This window comes from Momordica charantia (genome assembly GCF_013281855.1).
Source record: "Momordica charantia cultivar OHB3-1 chromosome 7 unlocalized genomic scaffold, Mcharantia_2.0 BLBB01000007.1, whole genome shotgun sequence".
In the NCBI taxonomy this organism is placed as follows: domain Eukaryota; kingdom Viridiplantae; phylum Streptophyta; class Magnoliopsida; order Cucurbitales; family Cucurbitaceae; genus Momordica; species Momordica charantia.
In genome coordinates this window covers 14720084-14735647 of record NW_028275165.1, presented here as the reverse complement: position 1 = coordinate 14735647, position 15564 = coordinate 14720084, and the positions used below count along the sequence as shown (strand labels likewise).

The following is a 15564-nucleotide window of genomic DNA, read 5'->3' as shown; positions in this document are numbered from 1 at the left end:
ACTCCATTGCTATTTTAGTTTTTTTTTATTTTTAAAAATTAAGCTTATAAACACAGAGGTACCTATATATTTCTTTGTATTTAAAATATTTTCAAAATCTAAAGATTTGAGGACATAGAAACTAATTTTTAAAATATTGCTTTTGTTATTAAAATTTGGTTAAAAATCAAATATATTTTATTGAAAAACAAAAATCATAACAAAAGAAACATAATTTTTTAAAATGAAATAGCTATCAACCCATAAAATTAAGTCATACTTTAGACTCTAAATTTCATGTTTATTTAGTTTTTAATTATCCACATTCATATTTTTTTTTATTATAATAAGGAGGGAGGGGAATCTAATATCTCAACAAACATTTTTTTTAGTTTATTTATCATTTAGATTTTAATAAGCTTTTATCAATTGAAATATGCTAAATTGTAATATCTCAACAAATAATTTATGGATGTTGAGTTCGCAAACAAATTCTATTTTTTTAAACACTTCCATTTATAGGTTTTTTTTAATTTCTAGTTTTTGAAAGCAAAAACGTTTAATAATTGTTTATATTTCTAACTTCTCAATATTAAATAATGTTTCAAGTTGGAAATAACAAAATACGTTCCTACTCATGGTTTTAATTTTTTTTTTCAAAACATAAATAAAATCATTATTTTTGTCATTCTTGACTTATAATATGCATACTAAATATTAAAAGCAAATATAAAGATGGAAAAAAATTAAATATTTAATTATATAAAAAATATTTTTTACAATTTTAAAATTTTAAAAAATGGTTTAATAAATATGTATGCTTTAAAAAAAAAACAAATATAACAGAAAAAAATTACCGAATGAGCCCAATAAAACCCCCGACTTTTCTTTTCCATATTTGGAAACACCAAAACAGTCGAAAAGTTGAATATTTAAGATTAAACACACAATATAATAATTAGCACAGTCCTCGAGAAAGTTACCAACCATTGATTATACCACATCACCTCCTGGCAAAATCCCCACCGTTGACGTTAGAAAAATTATATAATTCATGAAAAAAAAACATAATACTGCCTCTTTCATTTTGAATTTCCAAGAACCACCGTCATTTTTTTTAATTCCCTTTAAAAAAAGAAAAAAAAAACACTGAACAATTTGTAAATTTTGATCAGAATCCACAATGCCCCCCCCCCCTCCCCCGTTCCCCTTCCCCTCTCTATCAACAAAATTTGGGAGATTTCAAAATCTTCATATATCCCCAAAATGCCATCAACGAAACCACAAAATGCCACCCATGTCCCTAGAAATTACAAATATCCCCCTCCCCCCCCTCCCATCCGAAAATAAATTAGAAAAAAAAAGAGAAAATTCAATAGAGTGGGGCCCGCTGCGGGGTACCTTTTCTCCGGCTCATCAAATTCGCAGACGTCTCGGAAATCGTCGCCGGCCGGCACGCTGACCGATACTCCGCCGCCGCCGACAAACTGCTCCTCCTTTTCTTCACAAACTCGGTCGTGGCGGTCGAGGCGAGATTCCCAACATCTCCTCCGCCGCCACCAGAACCCGATGAAGCTCTACTCGAACCGGCCGGCTCGAGGACCGAGTCAGGCGTCATAATGAAAGGTTGGCGGTCGTCGCCGCCGTCGTCGTCCCATCCCGTTTCGAAATCGCAGTCCAAAAAATGCCCGGAAACCCCGCCCTGCGTGTTGGCCAAATGCTCAATCTGCGAAAGGCAAGATTAATTTTTAAAAAAACGAATGTAAAGGGACAAGAAACGGAGAAATGGGAAATGGGACCTTGCAGGAGAGGGAGCAGAAGAGATAGGGGTCCTGGAGGGATCTGCGGCAGGTGGTGCAGAGAGTGGCGGAGCCTCGGAAGTTTCGGGAGAGAGGGCGCTGGTTGAGGAAGACGACTTTGGCGCTGTTGGTGGTGTAGGATTGGACGGAGGCGCAGTCGATGAGCTTGGAGGCGTCGTGGAGGCGGACGACGTCGTGGTAGACGTAGCGGCGGATCTGGAGGAGGGGGTGGCGGCGGCGGCGGTGGGAGGGCACGCAGTGGGGGCATATCCCCACCCCGCACTCGAAGCAGAATATGTTCTTCTCGTTCTTCTTCGCCTCCTCGTGGACCACGCACGCGTTGAAGAATTTCTCCCTCAGTAGCGCCTCAACCCACGCCGGGGCGCCGGACAACTGCCACACAACAACAACGCGATTCACGAATTTTGGAATTTCAGATCAATTCAATTCAAAGCAAAGAAACCAAACCAAACCAAACCCAACCCACCATTTCTTCTTCTTCGGGGTGCGATGGAGCCTTCCTCTTTGGGGGAGATATAAAAAGGAGGGAGCGGGAGCGAGAGCGAGAGCGAGAGGAGAGGAGAGGGGGTTAAGTTAATTAATGAAGAGGGTGGGAGGGGAAATCTAATGAAAATGAAGCAGGAAAAGAAATAAGGGAAGGGAAGGGCAGGGCATGTTCCGAAGATCCTGAAGAAACCCTAAGCCAATTGCATACCTACACGCACATTTGGTTTCTCTCTCTCCCCAAGTATGAGGTTCCACGTTAATAAAGTTTCGTTAAATTATTTTAATTTTTTTATTAAAATACTACGTTAACTTTGGTTCATTTTAATCACTTATTTTGAAAATAAATATTTATTTTGGTCTATATACTTTAAACTTCAATTTATTTTAGTTCATCTTTGTAAAATAAAAAAAAACAATGTCTATATTTTAAGAAATATATTGATTTTGGTGTTGTGTTAAAATTGTGATAAAAAAAAAAAATTAAGAGTGAAATTGAATTTATTTGATTGGATGTTGTGGAAAAGGAGAAGAAAATAAATTTTTTTATCTTTTGAGCCACAATGATTTGAAATGAATTAAATTGAATTTATTTGTTTGGATGTTTGTAGGATAGGAAAAGAAAATAAAAATTTTACTCGCTTTTAGTCTAGATCTGTTAATTAAAAATTAAAAGGTTAAAGAATGATTTATTTTTTGTAATTTATAATTAAATTTGATCCAATCCATCTACATATATAAGAAATTTAACCAAAAAAATTTCAAAATGGGGACTAAATCATTACATTCTAAATTCTATGAACTAAATTATTATTAATTTGAAAGTATGAAAATTAAATCTTAAAAATTGAAGAACTAAGTGGTTAGTTGAATTAAAGTATAGAAACCAAAAATGTTATTTAAACAAATTAAAATAGGATTAAGATTAAATAGTAATTTACTTTTAAATCCAACCATTTTGATCCAAATTTTTTTACATAAAAATAGAATTTTGAGATTTAAAATGATTCAAATAGATCTTTTAAGTGTAGGGCAAATGTGCTAAATGACAAGACGTGAAACAGTGACTTTTCTCTGATCTTTTCCTTCACACTGAAAAACGGTGGCATCGAAATCAAAATCAAAATCCCCATTTCCAATTCCAATTCCAAACTACTGTTTTACCCACTCCCACACGCTCCTTCTCTCTCACTCCTCTCACTTTCCCAATCTCTGTCTATATTTATGTATACTTTTTCCTTTTTATTTCTCAACCAAGTTAAATTCGTCACCTTTCAATTTAGTTTCTATAGTTAAAAATTTGAAATTAAAAAAGTTTATATATTTCTAATCTTTAAATTTTTAGAAAATAGTGGACTCCGAAGATAGATGCAAAAATAAAGTTGTCAAAATTTCACTGTTCTTACCGGTGAGGAGCTGAATTAATACTTACCCTATTGACTCACTTGCAAAATAGGATGAAATGGTCCTTCAACTAACAACTAACGTTTCTATTAGGTCTCTCACGAGAAAGATGATTGGACTGACATGACATATATGAGTTCGAAAAGTGTCCTTCGTTATTGGGATGTTTACCCTACAAACATTGGCCGTCAGGCTCCTCACGTAGAGCAATCGAATTAAATAAGTACGTTTTGCTAACATGTCCATGTATAATATAACTTAGCAATGCGATCATAAAACCTCCCCAACATATTCACATGGAAGATAAAGATTGTGTTAGTCACTCACACGAGCACTCTCGCAATTCTCCTTATAAAACACGATCATTAGCATTACTATGGTGCTAGCTAGTCATAAGACCACGGGTTAATGTTACCATATTGACACTTTTTTATGCGGTAATTAACTAATATTTTATATTTCATTAATTGTGTTACTCGACGATTAATATGAAATTTGCAAGGTTTCAACCAACCATAGAAATCAAAATTGGAATTGTGCCAAATCATAGATAATGAATTTGTAATTTGATCTCTATTTTATTTTAATTTCTAAACATTTAAACCTTTTGTTTTGGAATATAAATTTGTCGCAAGAAATGGTTCAAGCTAGTCTCAGTGTAGTATATAAACTTTCAAAAGAAAATGATAATCATTTTGGTTTTCTTTATTTATTTTACTAACTCAATTTTTTTTTAGTACGATACGTACCGGTGGGGATCAAACTCACAACCTCTTGAATGGAAGATATATGTCAATTATCTTAAGCTATGCTTGTTTTGCCATAGTTCAATTATTCAATGCTTTTGTTAACTAATTTATATGGCTCCAATACATCTTCGTGATGACATATTCTTCCAAAAAGTGAAAATTTTGAAAACATCTTACATTTTGAGTGTTTTTCAAATTTTGAATTAAAATTTTTAAAATGCAGAATCACATTAAAAAGGACACAAATTTTAATTTTGATAAATATATTATTTCATGTTATACTCATTTCATTTTTGTTTAAACTAAAATATGTAAAATATAATAAATAATAGTTCTATCGAATTAATAACAAAAATGTTAATAAATTAATTAATATTATTTTGTATCAACTAAATATTTAGCTGGTAACTACTACTAATTTACAAATATATTACTACGTACACCTTGAACAATTTTTTTAAAATTAAGATTAAATTTTCAAATATGTTATTAAATACATATTTGAAAACATTTACCATAAGAAATACAAATCCACGGATTATAATAAAGTTGACTTGCACCAACTTTGAGCAATGACATTGGGATACGACAAGTTTATGTCGTTGATTCGATAGATGAGTCAGTCGGTTCGAAAGTTGGTTCAGCAAATATTTACCGTTGATGGGGCAAATGGTCTGCAGATACTCGTTGAGCTCTTCATTACCTCAATCTTCCCTATAGGCTCCCTACTCTACCAACACGACAACTGTCAAAATCATTTGACGCTTCTTCTCACTAAGTAGTCCCTCGACTTACCCTTCAAATTTGGGGAGCTCCATCAACTACTTAGAAGAATGCTCTTTAGCTCATTCTAAAGCAATTCCTTTTATTTTTTAATTTGTGTTTTCCCATTATCAACTCAACTTAGCCTTAGAAATTTTGAAATTAAAATAAGATTTCAACTAAGAAAATGAAAGAAATGTGATGATAAGAGAGAGAAAGCAAAGCATAGTGTAAAATCAATACTGCTTATAATATAGAAATATATGCATACATAATAATTAAAAATAAAGTTCAACTTTGGACTATTTGTTCCCCTCAAAAAAAAAAAAGAAAAAAGAAAAAATCTTTGGACTATTTGTTTCAAGAAAGACTTTGGATTATTCAGTTTCAGTTTTGGTCTGCTCAAAAACACTATAACCAAAAAATAATAAATAAATAAATAAAAAGCTGTGAATTAAAAGAACTCACTGAGTCAATGTGTTATTTTTGGGCCTTTTTCAGTATTTCAGGCATCAATAAAATAAAATAAGCAGTGGGATGTGTATCAAAATAGAATCTTTATTTTTTCCTTCTACTATTTCAATTTGGGAAGTCAAAGGGCAGATATACTCAGCTGCCATTTCTGAATTTTGCAATGATTATTTCTTTTCTTTTCTTTTCTTTTTGATAACAATACATTTGGTTAAATTACAAGGATTTAAACCGTGGATGTAGTTAAAAATGGAGAGGTTGAATTTCGATGAAAATATCAATAAAATATTGTCGTCGATCTCGATAGATATTTTTGAAAAAGTTATAAAACTAAAAATTTGTAAAAACTATTTAAATTAACAAGCAAAAATTTTATCCTTTAAAATAATTAATATTAATATTATGTCCATATTAGTAAGATTTTGTTGACATTTTTCATATTTTGTAGATTTTTTGGTAATATTATGAAAACATCAATTTATCCTTCATGTCAATGTCGAACACATAGATATATGAAAATATTAATGGAAATGCCGACCTATATTTAATATCATGCTCATAATATCTAAATTTAAAAAATTGTACGATAGATTCTCAAACTTTTAATTTTGAGTCTGATAAGTCTTCAAGTCTTGAGTTAGTATTAGTAGATACAAAATTTAGATCTATGAATTTTTAAAAATATTGAATAGATAAAGAATTTATTAGACATAAAATTGAAAACTTAAGAATTTATTAGATATTTTTAAACTTCAAAAATTTATTAAAAATAAAATTAAATATTTATAACTTATTAAACACTTTTTAGAGATGATATTTTGATGGTACCTAATGATTATTACCTAAGCTTTATTTGCTTGTCTAAACTTCATATATGAATGGGAAGATATACCAAACATTTGCCTTTTTATTGTTCCAACACTTTCTTTTCTTTCTTTTTTTTGGTTTGCCCCTTTTAACTATATCTAAGAGAAAAAGGAAAAGAAAAAACAAAGAAATTAGTTAAATTTATTTAGGGTATGTTTGACATAGTTTTGAAAATAAGTGCTTTTTGAATATAAACATTTTTCCCACAAGCACTTTTGTAAAGATTACTAATTTAGACCAATGTGTTTGGCATGACTTTCTAAGGAATTATTTTACTCAAAGTGCTTTTGAGAAAATCTACTGTAAATAAATAATTATCTTGAAAAATAAGATTAGTTAAAAATAAATACATTGAATACTCACTTCAAAAATGATTATCTAAAAAAGTGATGGATACTTTTTTTTAGTCTAAGTAATTATGAGATGATTTGTGTACGGATAAGTGTTTAAATTAAAAGGTATTCTAAAGTTCAATATGAACATAGTTTAATGGATAAATGACCTATTACCCTCCTATGATTTGTTGAACTTAGAAAAAAAATGCCAAATTAACTAAAAATGCCAAATTCACCCTTAGTTAGTATATTGATTATATAAGCTATGAGTTGAATCGGGATGAAATTTTTTTATTCCCGATGGAATTGATTGGTGAGACTCATCTCAGATTTGAAAATCACTCCCCTAAAAGACAATAATCTCATTCTTCTCCTACAATCAATCGTTCATTCTATATTCGGTGTGTCTCACGTCTTTTCAATAATTATTTTACAATTCTTATTATTTCTCTCTAGTCTATTAAGAGACTTATAACTTTTAATTAATTGTTTTATAATTTTTATTGTTTATATTTACTACTTATAATTTTTTTCTTATAATAAAAAAATTATATAATATCATATGTGACTTTATTATAAAATATTATAAATTTCTATTTAACTAATCCATTATTTACTTTTGCTTTGTTATTATTAAATAATATCAATAAAAATGCTAAAATAGAATTCATTAATAATATTATAATAATAAAATTTATTAATATTTTACATCAATAGCGGTTGTTCTAATAAAAATTGTATTTAATCCTCTAGTTTTAATTAAACTCCACATTTAGCCTCTAATGTAAAAATGATATGTCTAATATTTTATTAAAAACATTAGTAGAATTCCAACAGAAGTTTGGGCACCAAATTTGAGATTTTAACGGTGGTTAAATTACAAACTCTGTATTTTAAGTTTTATAATTGAATCTTGTTTTGTGACGTAATAATAGTACCTTGCACTGGTGTAGTATTCGAAGCTTAAAGATAGTATTTAATCTAAATTGGTGTTGAACCGACCTTAATAGGAATTGTATTATATTGTATACATTTGTGAGGGATGGATCTCAACTTTTATAGGGGAGCTTTGGAAAGCGTTGCCCTATCATTTAAGCGCTCTGTACTTGATAGTCAGCGTATGTTACACTGGTGACATTCGGGTTTATAGGTCTCAAGTTGGACTTTCGTTGGGTCAATTAGTGGTAATCTTGTCTGGCCTGTCTCATTCTCTACTTGTCCGAGTTGGGGTCCGGACTAGTATTTGTTGGATGTTTAATATGTGAAAGAAATTGAGAAAACCGTTGAGTATACAAATTTAACATCTGAAAATTAAATTTGTATATTAAGAATTTGAAACTTATTTTACATTTGTAACAATTTCATTATTTATTTCATAAAGTTGTTTTTGTTTCAATTTTGTGTTATGTAACTTTATTTTGTTAAAGTTATATGTTGTTAAACTTGAAGTTATACTTCAAATGAGAAGCTTTTCTTCATGTTGTTAAAGTTGAACTTAATTCTTGTGTGAGGAATTTCATGTTTACACAGCTATATATATAGTTGTGATTTTCTTCATTTTGAAACATCCAAGCATATCAGAATTGGGTATTCTCCTTTTCCCACAAGAATTCTCTCTTCTTTTGAGTTGTTCTTCTTGTTTATGTTGAGAGCAAATATGTAAGAATTCTGCCAGATCCGAGTAGTTCGAGGTTGCAGTTCTACCGGAGTTAGTCGTTATATCCTGTTGAGACGATCGCTGTAGTCTACTAGCAACTTATGCAGAGCGAATAATTGTCTTTAGGTCAGCACTATTAAAGCGTACCTCGACTATTTTTATCAAGTTTTGGTGTTCATCAAGTTGTTCAAATTTATATCGTTTGTAGTTAGTTACGTTGTAATCTGTTTGTCAGTACTACACAGTTAATATATACAACATATTTTTACCCAACAGTATTTTTAAGTGAGAGGGTCACGTGGCAAGCTCTAATTCCACCTGGACCGTATGCCATTGGAACAGCCAGCCCAGTTGGCATTGTAGAATGCAAACAATGTGGTTAACAATCCGAGAGTAATGGTTAGGCCAAGGCCAAGAGAATCTTTTAGATATTGTAAGATGCGTTTTACACCCTAAAGATGTATAATGGGTAGTGAAAACGTGGATCAACTAACAAACTTGATCCACCACATATAAAAAAGGAGACAAGAGGAGTCCTAAAGAAGGAAGAGCCCGGGAACAAAAAGGTGCGCTAGCACACCCTTGCTCTAGTAGACCTTTTGAGCCAAGCCCCTTCATCATGATTAATTAACGATAAATTAGTACAATATGCGGCAATCGCATGACATGAGGAGAAGACTATCTAGTTGGATAAAATAAAAAGAATTAGACTGGAAAAAAAAAAGAAGCCAATATCTCATATTTAATGGGGAATCTTTATTGAGAAATGCAATAATAATGATGAAGAAAAGGAGTGAATTTTTTTCTCAGAAAAGAAAAAAGAAAGAAAATAGTGAATTCTATTTTTGGATAGCATAGGCATAGCATATATGATATATTATCTTCCTTTCAGATCAAGTTCTCTCCCCAAAACATGGTAATTGAAAAGAACTGAAGCAAGTAAAAAAGAAGGGCTAAATATGTACTTTTACCCCCTAATATTTGCTCTTTTTTCAATTTAGTCCCCAATCTTCTTCAAGTTTCATTATCTCTATTTTTTTTTTCAATAAAATCCTTATTACGAATACTAACCCATTGACAATTTTATAAAACTTTCTTTTCAAATTTTATTATATTGTATTTCATGCAACATTAAGGACTTAATTGAAAAAGTTCAATACATCAAGAGCGAAATTGAGAATTTTAAAACAATAGGGATCAAATTGAAAAAAATACTCAAATATTAGAGACTAAGTTATATATTTAGCTTGATTAAACTAAATATACAAAATGGTCCCATACAGGCATACTTACTTTTTCAACACTCTCAAATTTAATGTTAACGTATTCAATATGCTCAATTAAATTATTACGTAAAAAATTGGTTAAATTTTGTTCGCAAAATAAATGGATGCACCATTAAATCATTGTTTTATTAAATATTTGAATACATGTGTACAGCATCAACAAAATCTATTAGCACGTCCAAAGTTCGTTTATTCACATTATGATTCTGTCATTAAATTTTTTTTAAAATGTTAATGGAACCCATATTATTTTTTAATACCATACTAACGTGTCAGACAATGAATGAGAGACGTATCCCTACTCCTATAGCACCAAAAAATTTTCCGTCCAAATATCAGTTAACAAAACAAGGTTAAAAGATACGTTTGGTCCCTGTTAGTGAATTAGTCCCTAAATTTTAGTTTATAACGATTTAGTCAACGTACTCTCAAATTGGTAATAATTTAGTTCTTGAACTTTAGCATGTAACAATTTAGTCTACGTAGTTCAAAGTTTGTAACGATTTAGTCCATATTGTGAAAATTTTTGTTAAGATTCTTATATATGTAGTAACCCAATGTACTTATAAATTACAAATACTAGATTGCTATACGATAAAAAAAATCAACACACTTAATTTTTGTGACATTTTTCATGATAGAAATAAACTGCAGTGGCTAAATTGTTACATACTAAAATCTATAAACTATTCGATCAAAAATATGTATCAATTATTGTTGAGTTAAACTGATGTTTGACAATACAGAGATTAAATTATTTATATATAGAAACTAAATTATTATAAATTAAATTGTAAAGATTAAAATAAGACATGAAATTGGGGTAAGTAGATAAAGGGATAGGGGGGCAAAGTTGGAAGAGAGGGAAAAAGGGAATGGGAATCTGAAGGGGGCGCAGACAAAGAGGGATAAGGGGGGGAATGGCGTAAGGGGCCGTACGAAGCGTCGATGGTAGGCGCTGGCGGTGGCGCAGTGGCAGTGGCAGTGGAAGCAGACGCTTAAGCATTGGCTGTCTCAGACTGTTTCTGTTTCCTTTTCACTGTGCCCAACGCCGCACCACACCACCCACTTTGTCTCCTCTCCTTCTTCGTTTATATCATCACTATTCGTCGTTGTCGTCTCGACATTTTCATCGATATTAATATTTCTGTTATATTATAAAAAAATCGACAAAATATGAAGAATATCGACAAAATGTCACTAATACATACATAATATTAGTAGCAATCATTTTTAACTTATTTAGAAATAGAAAATGATTTCTTTGTTAATTTAAATATTTTTTACAATTTTTTAATTTCTCCAACTTCAAATATTCATTAACCACATTGACGTTTTATTGATATTTACATGAAAACAGGACATTGATATTTAAAACCTTCTATAATTCATTCTCTTCTTCCATTTTTATATCACTAGTATGCTACCAAATGCAAATGCACAAACTCATTTTAATTTGATTAATTTTATAATAATACAAATAAAAATGAAAAAATAAAATACCACTAATAGTAAAAAAACTAATAATAAACAAAGAATAAAATTAAGATGCATCGATCCAAACTTCTTTAGTATATATATTTAAATGTGTATTTAATGCTAAATATATCTACTCCTACTTGATAATGGCAAGACAAGCACCTAGCTTCAAGATTGAATTGTAGCATCTCAAATTTATAATTCATTAGATCGATTGATTCATGCATGATCTCTTAATATATCATACAACATCTTGAATTGCTTTAAAGGTGAAATATATTTACTTCTTAATTGAGATTACGTAGACTTGAAAAATGAAGAAAATGAGAGAGAACGAAATAGAACTTATATTGTTAGTGGAAAATGATGGAAAAATTGTTTTTTTTTTCATTTTTATATTAGGAGGAGGGGAGAATTATAAAACTTTTTAAAATTAAAATTAAAAACAATTAGAAAATAAATGGAAAAACTTTTCATATTCAAAATTTTTAGTTTAAATTCATAATTGAAACAAATTTTAAAGCAATAAATAAGTGTAAGTCTATATATACATATCTAACTATAATTCTTTTGAGATTTTAAAACTCTTGGTATTCTAAATTAAATATTAAATATTATTATATTCTTTTGAGATTTTAAAATTCTTGATATTTTAAGATTAATATAATATAATTAAAAAGTAACAATTATTAAATTAATTTAAATAAATAAACTTTTCATGTTCTAACTTAACATGGGCATGCACATGTTTTACTTTATTTTGTAATATAATAATAAAAATTAATAGGTACTTTAAATTTATAAAAAGTACATTAGTTGCTTATATATACAAATTGATAATTTATTTTATTATTTATAATTAGTGTAATTATGAAAATATAAATTAAAAATAATAATTATTAATAAAATAGGTTTAAAATGGAAAATATATGAAATCTTTATCTCATGCCACTTTTAATTAATGAATTTCAGGTTATATTTCTATTTTTAATATATTAATTTAAAAAAATGTATAAATATTTTAATAGCTTTATTTTGAAAAATGTTATTTTGGCTCCATTATTTTTTAAAATATTTTGTTATTAAAAATTATACAGATTTTTTAAAACTAACATTTTGATATATATTGAACTTTTGTCATAAAATTATTTTATTGATTTAATTATTTAATCTTCATACTTTTAGGTTACATTTCATTATTTTTAATATATTAATTAAAAAATGTATAAATATTTTTATATTTTCATTTTTAAAATATTATTTTATTCATTGTGCACTTTGTTTTTAAAATATGTTGTTTGTTTATTAAAAATTCTAAAGATTTTCCATCTAACATTACATCTTTTAAACTTCATATCAAATTATTTACTGATTTAATTTCATATTATAATTAAAATTATTCAAAAAAAATTTAAATTTATACTCCTGATAAATGAAATGACATTTTTTTTATTCAAACTTCTTAGATTCCATATAAATTGTTGTTGATAATTAATTTAATAATTTACCTATTTATAATTAATTAAAATATTTTGAAATATTAACTTACATGATTCTTTTTAAAACCATAAGACCACGAACTTGTAATTGATTAATTTTTTAAACAAACTTTCTATAGAAAAATGCTAAAAAAAAAATCTGAATAAAAAATAATACAGTAATTATAAACGAACAATGAAAAACAATAGTAACTAAAAAACCAACTCCTAGCTATAGACTAATATTTTAAAGTAGGGATGCTAACTCTGGACAATTACTTGACAAACACTATTATTCATGGTAACGTCACAAGCCTAGGATCCGAGATACACATTTGACACATGCATTTCTGGCAACTCGATGAATATATCATCGACATCTTGAAATGTTTTCATCATTAAATAATATTTGAGAGTGATGTTTTGAGAGAACAAAAAATAATAAAACAATGAAACTCTAAGTATCGTGGAAAAAATGGTGGGAGAAAAAATAATTTTATATTATAAGAAAACCATTTACTTCTTATATGTTTATTAGTACTAGTTAGCAACACGTGCAATGCACATGAAATTTTGTACTTCTACTTTAAAGTATAAAAATATATATAAAAAATAATATTGTTACAAATTATAATATAAATTATTTTTAAAAAAACTTAATCGATTTCATAAACTCAAATCATTGTACAAAATTAGTGAAAAAAATCATTTTATAGCAGTAGAAAATGAAAGAATTGCAAAACTCTTAAAATTTCAATATTTTTCATATTAAAAAATTAAATATAATCGAACCTTATAATTATTCAATTAATTTAAGTTACAACAATAACTTTTCATATTACTTTTTATGATTTAAATTAAATTAATATAATTTAATAATTATTGATAATTAATTGTGAGACATGTATTTATTAAATTTAAATCTTTTATAAAGAAATAAAATCATCCAAAAATATTTTTCAATAGATAATAGATGTTTTTAATCTATTTTTGATAGTTATAAATCTATAATTATTTTTTTAAAATAAATTGATAAAATATTTTTATATTTAAACTTTCACATTTTTATCGTTTCATTTTTTTTCCCGAGTTTCAGTTTAAAACTGGATGCATCTAATTATTCATTTTAATATATTTTTTATTTTTCTAAACAGTATTATTTAACCCATTATAACTTTTGAAATTTCATTATTAATAATATAATTAAAGATAAAGTCATTAATTATATAATTAATTTATATGAATAAATTGACAACAATTTTATTCAAAAAATTTTCCTTTTTTTCCTAATTCATTTTAATTTAATGAGTAGAAGTAAATGGTGGCCGAAACCATTTGGTCCTGTTTTGATACAGGTTTTCTCTCTCTGTGAGGGTGTCGTCTCGGGTTTCTCCGAGGGTTAGGATAGGTGTTTTGTTTTTAAGATTCTGGTCGGGTTTTCTGCGTTTGTTTTCGGTGGTATTGTGATGGAGGATCTTGCTTCGCGATGGGAAATTTCCGTTTAACGGAGGCGGAATCGCTTCCTGTTGTTGTCGACGCCCAGGTGTCGCTTTTTCCGACGGATGCGATTCAGTTGTGTGTGGTGGGGAAGCTCTTTCTTCATCGTAAGGTAAATCTTGAAGCTTTTCGGTCTGTCATGAAATCTCTCTGGCGGGTACATCAGGATCCCAGGTTCGAGGTGGTGCGCGAGAATGTGTTCGCGATACAATTTCGTTCTCCAAGGGAAAAGAATCGGGTTTTACGCTCTGGACCTTGGTCCTTTGATAAGGGGCTCATTGTGCTCGTCTCCCCCTCGGCGGCTGACAGGTTAGAGGATGTCGTATTTACGCACTGTTCCTTTTGGATTCAGATTCATAATGTTCCCTTTCACTTCTTAACTCGTGTGATGGCTGAACTGCTGGGGGGGGGGGGGGGGGGGGTGTGGGCTTGGTGGAGGAAGTTGCTGGTGCTGATACATTCTGTTGGATTGGTCCGTTCCTACGGGTTCGGGTGTGTTTGGATATTCGGCGACCCCTTCGGAGGGGGGTGCAGCTTCGCCTTCCAGAGAGTGAGGTGGTTTGGTGCCTGGTCCAATACGAACGGTTACCAGATTTTTGTTATGGTTGTGGTCGGCTAGGGCATTCGGTTCGAGAATGTGGTGATCCTTCTCCTATCGGGGTTCGGTCTAGTACGGGACAATACGGTGATTGGCTGCGGGCTCGGGGTCCTTTTCAAAGGGTGGTGCATGGGGATGTTGGCTCACAAATGCAACACGGCGACCCCGCTTCCCGGGGCCATGAGAAAAGGTACTGTCGGACGCTCAACAGTCCTCCGTTCGGCACCCGGCTCCCTCACCTCCGATCCTGTTAGAGAAGGGTACAGTTGAGGGCAGTCAGTTTGAGGCGACAATTTCGAAACAGTCAGATCATGGCGATCCCACTTCGCGTTTGGGACGTGTGGGGCTTGATTTAGTTTCATCGGGCTTATGTGGGCCGTTCAGGTCTCCCTGTGGATCCAACTGTGCAAGAATCTCCCCCTGATGGTGGCTTTGCTCCTATTGTCCAGGAATGCCTCTCTCCATCCCCATCGGCTACTGGGCGATTTAAATGGAAACGGTGGGCTCGGGGCCCGATTATGGATTTCTCCAATCAAATGGACGGTGTGATTAAAAAGCAAGGTAAACGGCCCATCTCTTCCCCACTGACATCCATCTCTCCCTCTGACAAGAAACAGAAGGTCACTGTAGACCCAGTCTTGAGAACGTCCACAGATGTGCTGGAAAATTCTTCTCTTTTATTATCATCGGCGGCGGCTG

The 15564-nt window shown here is 30.5% G+C and overlaps 1 protein-coding gene across 1 annotated transcript; it reads right to left on the bottom strand.

Annotated features, from left to right (window-relative positions):
* Positions 1–1042: 1042 nt before the first annotated feature.
* On the bottom strand, positions 1043–2510 carry LOC148210430 (protein RGF1 INDUCIBLE TRANSCRIPTION FACTOR 1-like). The gene is made up of 3 exons (XM_088126649.1): positions 2266–2510; positions 1779–2171; positions 1043–1705 (listed from the first exon to the last, which is right to left on the bottom strand). The coding sequence occupies exons 1-3, from the start codon at positions 2266–2268 to the stop codon at positions 1352–1354; spliced, it is 750 nt and encodes a 249-aa protein (XP_087982775.1). The 5' UTR covers positions 2269–2510; the 3' UTR covers positions 1043–1351.
* Positions 2511–15564: the final 13054 nt, after the last annotated feature.

Excerpts from the sequence above, each read along its gene's own strand:
- LOC148210430 (XM_088126649.1), bottom strand. Across the intron at positions 1,706-1,778 it reads TCTGCTCCCTCTCCTGCAAG|ATTGAGCATTTGGCCAACAC; the intron begins GTCCCATTTCCC and ends TGCCTTTCGCAG.